Here is a 14,316-nt window from a genome sequence, read left to right on the forward strand (position 1 = left end):
CTCTATCTACGGGTCAGAAGACTCCTGATTCGGGCGACGGATGCAGCACTGCTGAAATGTGTTTGGAATTGGAATCTCATTTGAGTGACGGGAGTTGGCGCGGTTGCGGCTCGTGCAGGATGCTTGTGATGGAGACTATCCAAGACATGGTTACTCTGCCAGAATTGAAAGTGTCTGAGGGTTAGTACCTGGAGGTTTGATGGTGTGGTACATGTTCTTGGTTTGGTAATGGACTTGGTGTTTTCGGCTTGGCTTCAACCTCCGTTTGACTTGACGTTAATATCTGTGTTTGTCTTCATTCTAGCAACGAAATTGTGCACAATGAATGGCAAGTAGAACAATTCGTTGCAAAAAATTTAAGAATACTATTGGGATTTTAATAATATTCTTAGCCCGTATGGATTGGAAGAAGAAGGCACTCAGCTCAAGCCTTAACCTCGGGTGTTTCCCCTCTTCTCCACCCGCTTAACTGAGGGGCTCACAAAGTCCCGCTCTCATGATCTCATCACTCTCTACAACCATTGAAAGGGACGTTGAAGAAAGGTTTGGTCTTATATTCCAGAATCATAACTGTAACTCGATATGGCAGAGCCACTAGAGCAGCAGACAATTGCCCTCATCGGCCTCGGCACAATCGGCCTCTCGTTCGCTGCGTTGCATCTGAGGTACTCGAACGCCAATCTACGGCTATATGACGTACGAGACGACCTTGAGCATCACATCTCTACCCTTCTGCCGGTATATCTAGAGTCAGTGAAGAAAGAAGCGACAGAGGCCCTCTCTGTTCAGGAACTCATATCCACCGGACGGCTGTCGATATGCTCTACCATCGAAGAGGCATGCTCAAACGCAACTATTGTTCAAGAGCAAGGTCCCGACAAGATCGAATTCAAACAGTCAAACTGGGCCATTGTCATCAAATATGCGCCTGCAAACGCACATCTATGGAGCTCGACATCTGGTATCTGCGCTTCCAAGCAAGTCGAGCATCTCGAGGACAAGACAAGGGTTCTTGTGGTTCATCCTTTCAACCCGGTAAGTACTATCGAGTCCAGGGTGATTATAAATCGGGTATTGATATGAGACAAGCCGCATATCATGCCATTGATCGAGGTGGTGCCGTCTCCCCACACCACACCCGAGAGAATCCAGTTTGCCATGGATTACTTTAATAGTCTTGGCTCAGGCCATCGCCCCGTCAAAATCAACAAAGAAACTCAAGGCTTCGTTGGAAACCGCCTCGCTTTTGCTCTTTTCCGCGAAGCTTGCCACCTCGTTGCCAACGATGTGGTCTCGGTCGAGGATTTAGACACCATCATGGAAAACAGCCTAGCACCGAGATGGGCCGTGGCCGGTCCTTTCAAGACATACAACAGCGCCGGAGGAACTGGCGGTATAGGAGCATTTATGCATCACTTGGCTGGAACTATGGAGGCGTGCTGGGGCGATGTCGGAGATATAACCTTTAAAGGAACATCTGCCGGGGCCTCGGCTCCACGTCCGAGTGTCTCGGCAGAGAGTGAAGACTGGACAGAAAAGGTTTCCAGGCAAACGGAAGAAGCGTATGGAATGCCAACTGCGGACTCGCTGGCGGAGAGGGATCGAAATCTACAAAAGCTTATCCAGGCTCAGCCAAGTAAGAGATAGTACAGAACGCAACCCCCAGGGGCCCAGTTTGCTGTAGACCCCTTGAGCTAGTTTATCCTCTTTCCACTTTTATAAATCACGCGCTGGAATCATCAAAGACTAGATCATGCCAGCTGGTGATCGGACCTTAGTTGCACCGCTCCAACCCACTACGCGAACCTATTCCCCTTCCGCTTAGAAATACAAGCCAAGAAAATCACGGAATCGCCCATGTTGCTATCGATATATGTTTTATTCCAAGCATGGACCCTCCCCGGATCCGGTCTAGCCTCTCGCGTTTCGGACGAAAAACCGGCCGAACCTCGATTTATCAGGTTTCCCTGGGCCGAGGCTCATGCCATGGATTAGATAAAGAGTGGGCCAACTGGTGCAGATCTAACAGACCGCTGGGATCGGGAGATTTACGGTGTCTGTGTTGCATTGTCGTGGGGACTAGAGGTTGCAGGGGTTCTGAGATGCTCGTATAAAAGGGGCCTGGAGTCATGATACAAGATGCCATATGGAACTGCAGGTGCTTTGATATTAGCTTTCTCTATTCAACTTTAGAATACTCAAAATGGCTGCACCAAGATACGGCTCGCCAGGTGTTGATCCTGCACCGCTCTTTGAGCCCTTAACCTTTACACCTTCTGGACGCACCGGACCGAACCGCTTCCTCAAAGCCGCTACGTCTGAACGACTAGCCTCATGGGACCCCAAGGACGAATCAGCCCGAGGAATTCCCTCAAAGCAACTCATCACCCTATACAGAAGTTGGGGCGCCGGCGGATGGGGCCAGATTCTCACGGGCAACATCGCCACCGACGCCGTGCATCTCGAAGCAGCTGGTAACGCCATCATCAAGGCAAGCGATCCCTTTGAAGGTCCCCGATTTGAAGCCTTCAAGGAACTAGCTGCTGCCGGAAAAGAAAATGGCAGCCTCTTGCTCGGCCAAATCACCCATGCAGGCCGTCAAGTCGAATCCTGGATACAGCCCAACCCCATCAGCGCTTCTGCGGTCCCTCTAAGAGAGTCCGCTACGGGCCGTACCTATGGTGAAGCACGAGAGGCGACTAAGGAAGACATTGCCTCCATCATCGAAGGATTTGCTCACGCAGCAGAGTACCTGGAAAAGGCTGGCTTTGACGGCATTGAGCTTCACGGTGCTCACGGCTATCTACTCGCTCAATTCCTCAGCCCCCGTACCAACAAGCGAACCGATGAGTACGGAGGCAGCCTCGAGAACCGTTCCCGAATCGTCTTTGAGATTGCCAACGAGATCCGAAAACGCGTGAGCCCCAAGTTCATCCTAGGCATCAAGATCAACTCGGTCGAGTACCAACCAGAAGGCATCACACTCGACGACGCCAAGAACTTCAGCATTGCGTTGGAGAATGCTCATTTCGACTTTATCGAGATCTCCGGTGGAAACTATGAGAAGCTAGCATTCAAGCACGTTAAGGAGGAGAACCGCAAACGCGAGAATTACTTCCTCACCCAGGCAGAGGAAATCATCAAATCCCTCAAGGGAGAAACCAGAGTATTTTCAACTGGAGGATTCAAGACGACCGAAGGTCTTGTCAACTCCCTCGCCACCCTCGACGGCGTAGGTATCGGGCGAGCAGCCTGCCAGGACCCCGGACTCCCTAACGCGATCAAGAACGAGGGCGCAACCGGAGTTTTGAAGCAGGCGTATGATGAAGAGGGTTTCCAAGCGATGGCTCTTGTTTTTGTGCTCATCAACCAGATTGCAAACGGTTTACGGCCAGCAGACTTTTCGGTGCAAGAGAATGTTGATGAGGCGTGGGAAAAGGCGAAGCAGCATTTGCAGCGGGTTGCAGAGGACAAGGAGCATTATGTGATCTAGATTAACGGATAGATATAGGAGTATATAGAGGAAACTGCTTTTCGGCCATGAATTGACTGCTATTGCAGACGAAGTATCCCCTCCCTTCTCGGTCTAAGCGTTTCCCAGCCGTCGGACAACGCAGAAACAGAAGACTAAAAATGCACCTGGCAGAACCTTAATTCTTGGCCTACCAGGACTTGAAACAACTCCTGCTGAGCTGGCGGCTATGACCTGTTGCGATTCGCCGTGAGAATCCGTGCACTCGCTGGGCAGGCCCAGGGCCGTTTCGTTTCAGCTGAAGGATCGACCTATAGATAGACTCAGTGTGGATCATTTAATGCATATGCCAACCGATCACCGTACGTTGGTTATCAAATCAGGGGCATTATTCAGGCACCGCGTTGATCTCTTCGCTGTGTGCCTGCATTGAAGATTAAAGGATGAATGCAGGCTCGATTTCAGGCAGATTGAGATGCCGCATTGAGCTGTGAGCTCTGTTTTCGATCCATTTACAGCCCGCAAGCTCGTATCTCTGCCTTCGACCATGCGTCATTGCAACCTCCTTGGAAGACGCCTACCCATGCCCCGTCCTCTGAGTTGTCAGTTACAGCCAAGCGTGCCGCAGCATGACGCGCTGGCCGGAGTTCCCCACAATCTTACAGGAAGTTCTAAGACCTACCGTTCGCTAGTAAAGACGGTAAACGCTATCGTTCCCTTAAAAGGCTTCCTTCCCAGAAGCAGAGCAGCGAACAGTCAACTAGTCAGCCGAGATTCTTGCTGTTGACATCAACATGGAACACTCGCAGGCATTCTTAGCGGTGGCCATGGGGTTGTTTATCTACCTGTCACTATTCATGACCACTGTCGTTGCGGCCTCAATCGACACCTGTCCAGGATACAGCGCCTCGAATGTCGAGGAGACAACCAATGGGCTCGCAGCTGATTTGACCCTCCTTGGCGAGCCGTGCAATGTCTACGGCGTAGACGCGCCCGAGTTGAAACTTGTGGTTGAGTACCAGACGGGTGGGTTTTTTGTCAGACTTCTTATGTGCGAAGCTCATTGTAAACAGACAAACGACTACATGTGAAGATTTATGATGCGGGTGAAAAGGTTTACCAAATCCCCGAGTCCATCATCCCTCGGCCCTCAAAGAGCAGCAAAAAGATTGCAAAGTCCGACCTGGTTTTCGACCTCAAACAAGAACCTTTCTCCTTTACAGTGTCTCGACGCGACTCAAAGGAGGTCCTGTTTGATACAAGCGCCGAAAAATTGATTTTCGAGTCTCAATATGTTCGGTTGCGAACAAATCTCCCTGGAGACCCAAACATCTATGGCCTCGGTGAGCATTCCGACTCGTTTCGGCTCCCTACAAATTCCTCCTACCGAAGGACCATGTGGAATCGAGAGGCAATTGTCATCCCGCCAAACACGAACCTTTATGGAAGTCACCCCATGTATCTTGAGCACCGAAAGTCCGGCAGCCATGGTGTCTTGTTGATCAACTCGAACGGCATGGATATTGACCTCAACATCACGCCAAAGGGAGACCATTACCTCGAGTACAACACCATTGGAGGCATTCTTGACTTTTACTTTTTCGCCGGTCCCACCCCGACAGAAGTCAGCAAACAGCATGCTGAAGCGATTGGTCTGGCCGCGATGATGCCATACTGGTCTCTGGGTTTTCACCAAGCCAAGTATGGCTACTGGGACGTCAACGTGTTAGCAGAAGTTGTTGCAAACTACTCAACGGCCAATATCCCACTGGAGGTCTTGTGGAGTGACATTGACTACATGGACATGCGCAAAGACTTTACCACCGATCCCGAGCGCTTCCCCATCAGCAAAATGCGAGAGCTCGTCGATACGCTGCACAATCGACAGCAGCAATTGGTCATGATGCTAGACCCCGGAATCAGCACCAACAGCAGCTATGAGTCTTTCCAACGAGGTCAAGAAGCAGGTGCTTTTCTCAAAGCCGCTGATGGCTCCAACTATCGAGGTGTTCAATGGGCGGGCGAAGTTGTCTGGCCAGACTACCACTCTAAAGAGGGCCATGACTGGTGGGTTGACGAGATGGAAAGATTCTTTGACCCAGAAACAGGTCTTGATATTGACGGTGCTTGGAACGATATGAACGAAGCGTCCAACTTTTGTCCCAACGTCGACTGCGATCCTGCAAAGCATGCAAAGGATACAAATACGCCTCCTCAACCTCCCGAGAATCACAGACCTCGACCAAACACGGGGAGACCAATCCCAGGATTCCCAGACAGCTTTCAGCCCAACAGCACATTAGCAAAGCGTCAGGATGCAAGCAACGAATGGGATAAGGCTCTTGCATATAGAGATCTGTTCAATCCACCGTACTCTATCCAGAATGCGATGGGAAGGCTAAGCGATCGAACCATCTACACCAACATCAGCAACCACGACGGCACCGCGCAGTATGACACGCATAACCTCTACGGCCTAACCATGGTCAAAGCAACTTACGATGGCATGATCAAGAGGAAACCCGGCAAGAGGCCCTTTGTCTTGACTCGGTCAACCTTTCTACACTCCAGTGCATGGTCTGCCCACTGGTTCGGCGACAACCGGTCTTCGTGGGCTCACTACCGCATTTCGATAGCTCAGATGCTCGGCTTCACGGCTGTGCACAATTACCCGATGGTGGGATCGGACGTCTGCGGGTTCAACGGACGGGCAGAAGAAAACGTGTGCTCTCGTTGGGTTCTGCTTGGAGCTTTTATGCCATTCTTCCGCAACCACGCCGACGTTGCTTCTACAAACCAAGAGTTTTACCTCTGGGAGTCTGTCACCAAGGTGGCTCAAAAGGCCATCGATGCCCGATATAGACTGTTGGATTATACCTATACAGCCCTACACCACGCCAGCTCCACGGGTGTGCCCAGTGTCAACCCATTATTCTTCATCTATCCGTCCGACAGCAACACGTTTGGCATCGACACGCAATTCTTCCTAGGAGACTCTCTGCTGGTATCCCCCGTCGTCGAGGATGGCTCTCAGTCTGTTACTTTCTACCTACCAGACGATCTCTTTTACGATTTCTGGACGCACAAACCTATCCGTGGTCAGGGTGAGCACGTCACAGTGGATAATGTCGGCTTTGACGAGATTCCCGTATACATCCGTGGTGGAAGCATCGTGCCTCTGAGGAATGAGTCAGCCAACACGACCGCAGAGCTTCGAAAGAAGGACTTTAATCTTATAATCGCGCAGGATCAGGATGGCCATGCGGAAGGATCCTTGTATCTCGATGATGGTGAGAGTATAGAAGGCAATTCGTCAGAGATCAAGTTTGTGTGGGAGGACAACATCCTCACCGCCAACGGAACGTTCGGATACCGTTCTGGTCTAGAGGTCGAGAGTATTACCATTCTATCAGAAAAGGGCAGCGACACAATATCTTTGAAGGAGAGTCTGGATAGGCCATTTGAAGTGCAGACAAAGATTGAAAGGAGAATAGTAGACCAGCAGGGCTCACTGCCCTAGGGGATGACGACTCGAGTTTATTTAATAATGCTTCATTTTTAGTCCACCTTACTCCTGCGGTCCTTTATCCTTGATGACATGTTGTGGGAAAGACATAAGAAATGCATTACCTCATTAAAAGACATGGGGAAAATAGATGACTCTTCCCAAGCCTTGTCCCCTGATACCCTGCTAGCAAACTAAACCAATCCCTCTCAGTATCTATAGCCCATAGAACCTCACTACAAATTCGAAATATCCTCAGCGAACCATAGTCAAACCCATAAATTGACAAAACAATTCCACCGTGCACATCTTAGTGGCCCAAAGCAGGCGGCGTCGGAGGCGTCGGAGCCTTTGCCAAAAGTCTCGTACTCTCACTCGTCTTAGGTGGCCGTCTATCCTTAAACTTTGCCGCGGCCCTCTTATCACTATAACAAATAAAAACCATTGTAAACGTGCACGCAGCACCAAGGAATCCAAAAATGCTGGCAATGATGATACCCGCTGTGCCGACCTCGTTGTGCAGCTTCATGCACACGTCGTTGCCGGAATCAGGGTGGATCGTGCACATCATGCCCGGGGCGCAGGCGCTGGATGTTATGTTGGCGGGGACGCAGCCGTGGGTTTCGATGTGGCCGTTGCGTTTTCGGGTGGAGCAGACTGTTGTGTGCTCGACTGTTGTGCTGAAGCATGATGCGCCAATCTTTTCGCTAGAATATGTCGAGTATGTGACTTGGTCACTGCTAATGTACGACGTCTCGGTCACGCTCGATGAGGGTTCCGTCGTTGCCGAATCTTCAGACTCTGTCTCTGTGGGGAGAGTCTGGGTAGGCAGCGTTGGAGATGGTACGGTGACGGATGGTACGGTCGGCTGCTCAGCCGTCGACTCCTCCTTGGTCTCTTCTTTTTGTGTGGTCTCGGGCTCCTTCGTCTCCTTCACTTCTGTTGTTTTTTCGGCTTCGGTCGGCTTCTCCTCTTGGGTCGTTTCGGCGGCCTTCGTCTCGGCAGGTTCTTCCTTCGTTTCCTCTGCATCCTTTGTTTCGGCAGCGTCTTTCGTTTCGGCCGGTGCCTTTGCGTCGTCCGATTCCTTGGAATCGTCTTCTGTCGCCTGGGCGGCCGCAGCGTTGGTGGTAGCGTCCGCCCGTCGGACCCATTGTCGCAAGCGTTTGACTAGCCCATGGTCGCGTGCGTCGTCATTCCAGGCGGCGGAAGAATGTGGGCAAACATCGTCATCCCAGAGGGCGCTGACTCCTCTCGGTTCGTGGTTTTTGTTGGAATCATGGCAGTCGACTGAATCAGTGTCGTAGCGTTCCAGGTATTCCCCTCGGGCATCGGCAAGGGCATTTGCCCAAGCGAGCAGTGCTAACGCAGGAAGAAGCCGCATGTTTGAAGGCAATGAATGATCTGATCAGTAAAGACTGTCGCACTCTGTCGGGGACGGCATTTGATATAGGCAGTCAGCGATCAACAACATGCCATCTGCCCAGGGCTTAACAAACGGCATGAAAAAGATTATGATCTTCACGACATGTTTCTGCCATGAGCTGCTTTGTCAAAGCTTCTATAAAAAGATTCCACCTCCACGTCTCGTGTCCCCTTGCGTGTTCCCTGCATACGAGGGGCCATTAAGAGCCACGGGCGCAGCTTAGTCACGCCTGTGGTATTTTTAACTGGCGATTAATCAGGCGGAGTAGCCTGATGATCGCAGCTGGGTACGAGGCATTCGTCATCCAGGTCTGCGGGAGATCGTATTCACAGCTTGTGTGGGCCTACTCTATTCCGCCGTCTTTGACGTTTGAACGGCGGATATCGCAAGTCTGTTGGCCCAAGGCGGTGCGGTAGTGGGAGCTTCAGGGCCTTGGCATCAACGGCATCTAAACACCCTGGACGTCAACGAAAAATCGCCCATTCCTTTTTCAGGTCGAAAGACCGAGGCCCTCGACGGACTGGGGCGGGACGACAGCCCCTCGGTCAGCGCTATTGTCTGCAGGGTAGGGGAAGAGGTAAAACACGACTTCTGGCACCCAACAAGGCCCTCCTCTTCGCCACACCATCTCCAGAAAAGTTCATTCAGCAGTTTTTTGCCTAGCTAACATGACTATTGACACGGCCGAGATGTCAATAGACCAATCATGTTCTTTGCTACTCAACATCTCGCTTCAACAGACTAGAATGCAGCATGCACTTTGATCTAGAACATGGAGCAATGAGTTCAGCTAGCCACCACCAACAGATTAGATCCATCGACTAGACTCATGATGATGGCCCATATAAAAGATGGATTTCCATTCTGTTTGCACTAAGTTGGAAACTCTTCAGCTCTGCTTTCTATCTCATACATCTTGCTTCCCTTTCAAATTGACAGAAATGGCGTTGGTTGATGGCAATATTCTCTCCATCGGGAGGGTCTTTGACGAGCTTTCGTCTCCAATCGAGCAACTGCTTAGAAGCCCAAAGGGCAAGGTAGACGGCGATGAGCAATCAATCACCCGTTTTGTCCTCGATGACGACTTCTTCTACCATGTGCAGACTTACGTCAAGACTGGCATGGAGTTCCCCGATGATGAGCATCTCTTCAAGATGGTCCACCCGCTTACCTATTTCAAGTTCTGGCTCCCGGAAGAGTTGAATACAGAGTGAGAATGACCTTGGAGATCAAGATCCTGCTAGCTGATTCTTTCACCCAGAGAATGTGGCAGGGGATCACAACCGTCAGCCAGCATTGCAGGAGCTCCCTCAACGAAGCCATCTATCCCATTGTCGACCTCTGTCAGTTGCCATACCCTAATCTCACCTTGGACGGTAGCTAACGTTTGTTGATAGCCCACCACATTGTGGAATATGCGTCTTCTGCCGTCAACATATTTGAAGTGCTACTTGACCCTCTCCGTATCATTTCTGACTACACTATTCCCTTTTCTAGTTTCGAGGCCGAGGATGCTAGAGAAAATATCAAAGGAATACTGCAGCTCCTCCAAGATAACAGCCGCGAGACATCTAGGAGGTCGACCCTAGTTCTTAAAGCGATCGGGATAGTATGTGATATCTCATCTGGTTGCATAGGTACTCTAGCTAATCTTGTGTTGTCCAGTTTGCTACCATGATTCTGGAAGATGAAGTCGTCCTCAGGGCCCTAGATGAGCTATTGAGTAACAGGGTGCCCAAGGATGCAGACGTTGATGATTGGGAGAAGCAGAAGGCCCTGAAAACTATAGGTAAGCCTGATGATTCCAAGTACGATCCTTAACAAATACTGATAAAAGATGCCATTCTAGAAAAAATCAATACCTTGGCTTCAAGCAGCAAGGTTGCCCTGGCACATATCAGCGCCATGAGTAAGGCCCTGGCTGACATCCACGGTTAGTAACACCTCCATCACTGCTCTTGAGCGACTCGCTAATCTGTCACCTCATAGACGCGCTGGTCATGATGGACACAACTGCCGAAACCATGATCAGGGCAGTCTCCCTTCTGAGTGACCAGGCCCTCCCGGAGCGTGCAGGTTACGGTGCGGTTGGGACAAAGCTAGAGAAGGCTGTCGGGACTTGCAAGCAGGTTTGTATGCCCCCTCACGGACCCAGAGTGTTGGAACTAATAATTGGAATCCAGGTTGTTCAGCTTGCGCGAGAGTTTGCCAAGCAGGCTACTCGATCTTGAGGACACTCAATCATTCACGGCTTGGAATGTAGGATGTGTTAGAAGTTATTTCTGTAAAAAGGCAGGCATTATCCATCTATGCCAGATCCTATTTCATAACCATGCGGCCTCGATCTTCTGGTTCAGTTAAACCATTAAGGAACGGGCTTCAACTATAACAAAGAACACATTGTCAACACATCATAACATCATATCCCAATACTAACACAGTGCCATGCGGCCTCATTTTTCGTAAAGAAAGCTAGGCCCCTGGAGATTGAAAGATCATGCCCGTCAAATACGGCTTTTTAAACAACATAACTGCTTTAACAGGTATTGTAGGGAGCTTTGCCGCGTACTTGATTAGTGGGAATAAGAAGATCGCTTGCGGGAGGGAGATGGTAGGCATCTCGATCTTTGTTTAAAAGTCTAAAGTTATTGCGGCCTAGGGAACCTTGATTAGATAATGGTTTAGCTGAACGCATAGTGAATGATCTATGCGCAATGCTGATGCCCGCTTACGATGGTACCTTTAAGATAAGCTGACAGCATCGGAGGCCTCGAGACTAGCTTCGCCCTGGCCGTCAGCCTTGTCACTAACGGTTTAGCTTCATCAACGAAAAAGGCCAATGCAGAATGCCTGGTGTAGTATATATCGAGGACTACCCGCCTAGAAGCTGACAATGCTCCATGAACAAACACATCGCCCACATCGTAATCTTCAACCATATTATCCACATTCACCGCAAACGACAGCCTCGTTTAGAGACATAACCAACATTCACACGAACGAAATCAACGAAATTCATATTCACAATATGTCTGACAAGGAGACATCAGTCAACCTCAAAGCCTACAACATCAACGGTTACGATGCACCAGACCGCTGCGAAAAGTGCGAGGTCTCACTCCCCGACAAAGACGCCCGTCATCAGCACGTGAGCGAGACACGCCACCGAGCTTGCCCCTTCTGCGAAAAGTACGTGCCCGTCGGCGGATTCTACGTCCACTGCGACATTGTCCACCCACAGGAGCGCTGGAACGATCATCAGGTTGCGTTCCAGGACAGGTTCGATAGGCAGCAGGCGCCTTCGTGGTTGGGTGTGAAGGAGTGAAGGTGTCGACTGTAGAGGATGCATCCCTGGGTTGAACCGAGTGTCCAAGCATGCTTTTGATTGGGGATCAAGGGGAAGTGGTGAATGCGGCATTTGATATACTGTTGGCGTCTGAAGCGGGAGCGTTGTTTGCGGGACTGAACAAATACAGAGACTTGAACCTGTTATCGCTTTGGACTGTGTGCCTTGTCCACCAAATATGCCCACTAAGAATGTGGCTAACTCAAGTTTGAGCGCTTCCCGAGCTGTGTGAAAGTTGCGCGCAAATCAAAGCCCATCTTCACTTCTGTGGACATCCGTTAAGCTTCACCGATAAGCTTATTCCGCCAACGGCTTCATTCCCTTTCCCTCAAAGGATCAACCATGTTTACCGCTCTCATGTGCCTCTCAAACGTTGGCGCAGCAGCTAAAGACGCCCTCCTGCATCCGTCCACTCACAGCTTGGCAGTGAGTTCAGCTGGCCGGGGTAAGACGCTGCCAAGACGCCTCTGTCGGGACTCGCATGCGCGGTGAAATTGAAGGGTCTTGATTGTTTCTCTGACCCCTTCAAGATCGTCGGAAACGAGGGTTTTAACTGGACGGTGCGAAGCGAGGATCGTGGGATTTTGTTTTCCGCGGCGCTTCAGTGTGACGAGGGTCTCTGGGACAAGTCAACCCATTGTCCGCCTTGCAGCTATCAGCCACAGGGCCTGGACCCTGTTGAATGAAAGGCATGGTACAAATAGTTGCCTTCTCGCTACCTAATTTTCGTAAATTATTCGGGTGCTTGCGTTGCTTGTCTACCTGCACTCAGTGGAAGCAAACACTAGACACAATGAAGAGCGTGGCATACCTGGGCGTGATAAATCTCGGTACTTGTCCCCTCGCTTGCTCTGGCAAACTTCTAAAGATACCCAGCTAACCATATCTTTGGAACAGGCATCTTTGCCCTCTCTATCTGCGTCCTCGCGGGCTGCAGGAGTAACATGGAGAAAAACTACCCCATCATCAACTGGCCACAGTCAACGATAGAGCTCATCTGGGGAACAGAGTGCACCAATGCCACGGCTGACTACATGCCTGACCTATACAAGCTTGGCACATCTGGTAAGAAACACATCTAGGCCCGGAAGCTTGGCTGACGTTGGTATAGGAATATGCAGAGTCGTAGACGGCAAGACTTCTTGCAAGTCGAAATTTCCGCCGTCTCTCAACCTTGCTCGAGCCATTCTCGAAGACCTTTCAGAGGCAGAGTCATCCGACATTATCAACGAGTGTCGAAAAACAATAAACAAACCAATCAACCACCGCACAGCCGAAAAACTAGGCATCGCCATGGTCTCGTTCATCATCGCCTCCATCTTCCTCAACATCATCTCCGTCATTGTAGCCGCAGCTGACGACTCAGCCTTTGGCCCCCCGGCAACGAGTGTTCTCGTGATAGACGCACTATTCATCTTCACCTCACTCATAATGTGCATCGCCATGATGAACTTTGAGGGTGGAGGTTATCTCAAGAACGTCAGCGGAAGGGACTTTTCGGACAGGGAGATGATTGGCGTCGCCATTTGGATGTTGTTCGCAATGTTAATTGCCCGTGTTCTTTCCAACCCTTGGTTGCTTGTCGGCGCCCTTATGATCATTCTACCTATAGTGCTCGTCTTTGTTCTTTTCTTGGTGCGGACACGGGGGTTCTTTGCTGTGGTTCGAGCAGCGGTTGCAGAGGGATGATGCATCAAGAGCACACTCACAGTTGCATCGGTCATGAATAAAAAGCTTATTAAACTATCACAAATTGTCGTTCTGGTTGCTGAACAAAGTCAACCACCCCTCCTCCATCGTCCTTTTTGGGATCGTGACCATAAAAGACGCCTATTCTCCTGAAAATTTGAGAATTATCGTCCTCGGTGAGTACCAACCCCACAGCGTCACGACCCGATTCATAAAGGCATAAACAATGAACTAGTCCGTCCCCTTTCAAGTTCTCTTCGGTGACTGTGTTCTTGTCGTCAAGCCAGAGGGTCGCCAACTGCTTTGGCAAAGAACTGTCAATGCTAGAGCAGGCATCATACAAATCATCCTCGTCATCCTTGTGCAGATATGCAGATGTTGCCGGTCCGCTGATAACCAGTCTTCCTTCGCTGACCATTCCGAAGCGATCATCTGTGGCGAGTTTGGTCGTGCAGTCTAGGATCCGGGCACGACAGCTTTCCTCGCGGAACTCAAGAGTGAAAGCCCACATGGTGTTGCCGTCGATTGACGCCCATGACCAAGACGGGGCCCTTTCTCGATGGGAACAAATATCAGCATTAGGACAAACAAGCAAAAAGAAGTCCCGTTCGCGCCTCCATAGAAGTCCCGGCACCAGATAATTTCTCCACAGCCCAGCAAGGTACTCGCCCCCATCGCCTTCTGTCAGAACGTCCCACTGTCTCGCAACGCCTGCGATGGCTGGAAGCTTGTCTCTTGGGTTTGTCAAGTTTCGGCAGCTGTAGCCTATAAGAATCGTGAACCAATGAGCAGGCTGAGCAGACTCTTCTTCAAGAGGGAGCCTGTACTTGAGGATTTTGTGACCTATCGGGTTTCCGAGTGATGGACGAAAACCAAGATGC

The 14,316-nt window shown here is 50.5% G+C and overlaps 5 protein-coding genes across 5 annotated transcripts; 4 read left to right on the top strand and 1 right to left on the bottom strand.

Annotated features, from left to right (window-relative positions):
• Positions 1-582: 582 nt before the first annotated feature.
• Positions 583-1,647, top strand: NCS54_00776700 (Hypothetical protein; the record flags this gene model as incomplete). Its single annotated transcript, XM_053153176.1, has 2 exons — positions 583-1,035; positions 1,090-1,647. 2 exons carry the CDS (start codon positions 583-585, stop codon positions 1,645-1,647), a joined length of 1,011 nt encoding a protein of 336 aa, XP_053009151.1.
• A 556-nt stretch (positions 1,648-2,203) lies between these two features.
• Positions 2,204-3,493, top strand: NCS54_00776800 (Oxidored-FMN domain-containing protein; the record flags this gene model as incomplete). The annotated part of the gene is made up of 1 exon (XM_053153177.1): positions 2,204-3,493. One exon carries the CDS (start codon positions 2,204-2,206, stop codon positions 3,491-3,493), a length of 1,290 nt encoding a protein of 429 aa, XP_053009152.1.
• Positions 3,494-4,266: 773 nt separating this feature from the next.
• On the top strand, positions 4,267-6,992 carry NCS54_00776900 (Putative alpha/beta-glucosidase agdC; the record flags this gene model as incomplete). The annotated part of the gene is made up of 2 exons (XM_053153178.1): positions 4,267-4,498; positions 4,546-6,992. The coding sequence occupies 2 exons, from the start codon at positions 4,267-4,269 to the stop codon at positions 6,990-6,992; spliced, it is 2,679 nt and encodes an 892-aa protein (XP_053009153.1).
• A 295-nt stretch (positions 6,993-7,287) lies between these two features.
• On the bottom strand, positions 7,288-8,358 carry NCS54_00777000 (Hypothetical protein; the record flags this gene model as incomplete). The annotated part of the gene is made up of 1 exon (XM_053153179.1): positions 7,288-8,358. The coding sequence occupies one exon, from the start codon at positions 8,356-8,358 to the stop codon at positions 7,288-7,290; it is 1,071 nt and encodes a 356-aa protein (XP_053009154.1).
• A 4,181-nt stretch (positions 8,359-12,539) lies between these two features.
• NCS54_00777100 (Hypothetical protein) lies at positions 12,540-13,435 on the top strand (the record flags this gene model as incomplete). Its single annotated transcript, XM_053153180.1, has 3 exons — positions 12,540-12,576; positions 12,644-12,811; positions 12,858-13,435. The coding sequence occupies 3 exons, from the start codon at positions 12,540-12,542 to the stop codon at positions 13,433-13,435; spliced, it is 783 nt and encodes a 260-aa protein (XP_053009155.1).
• Between the last annotated feature and the right edge of the window lie 881 nt (positions 13,436-14,316).

This window comes from Fusarium falciforme, chromosome 6 (assembly GCF_026873545.1).
Source record: "Fusarium falciforme chromosome 6, complete sequence".
In the NCBI taxonomy this organism is placed as follows: Eukaryota; Fungi; Ascomycota; class Sordariomycetes; order Hypocreales; family Nectriaceae; genus Fusarium; species Fusarium falciforme.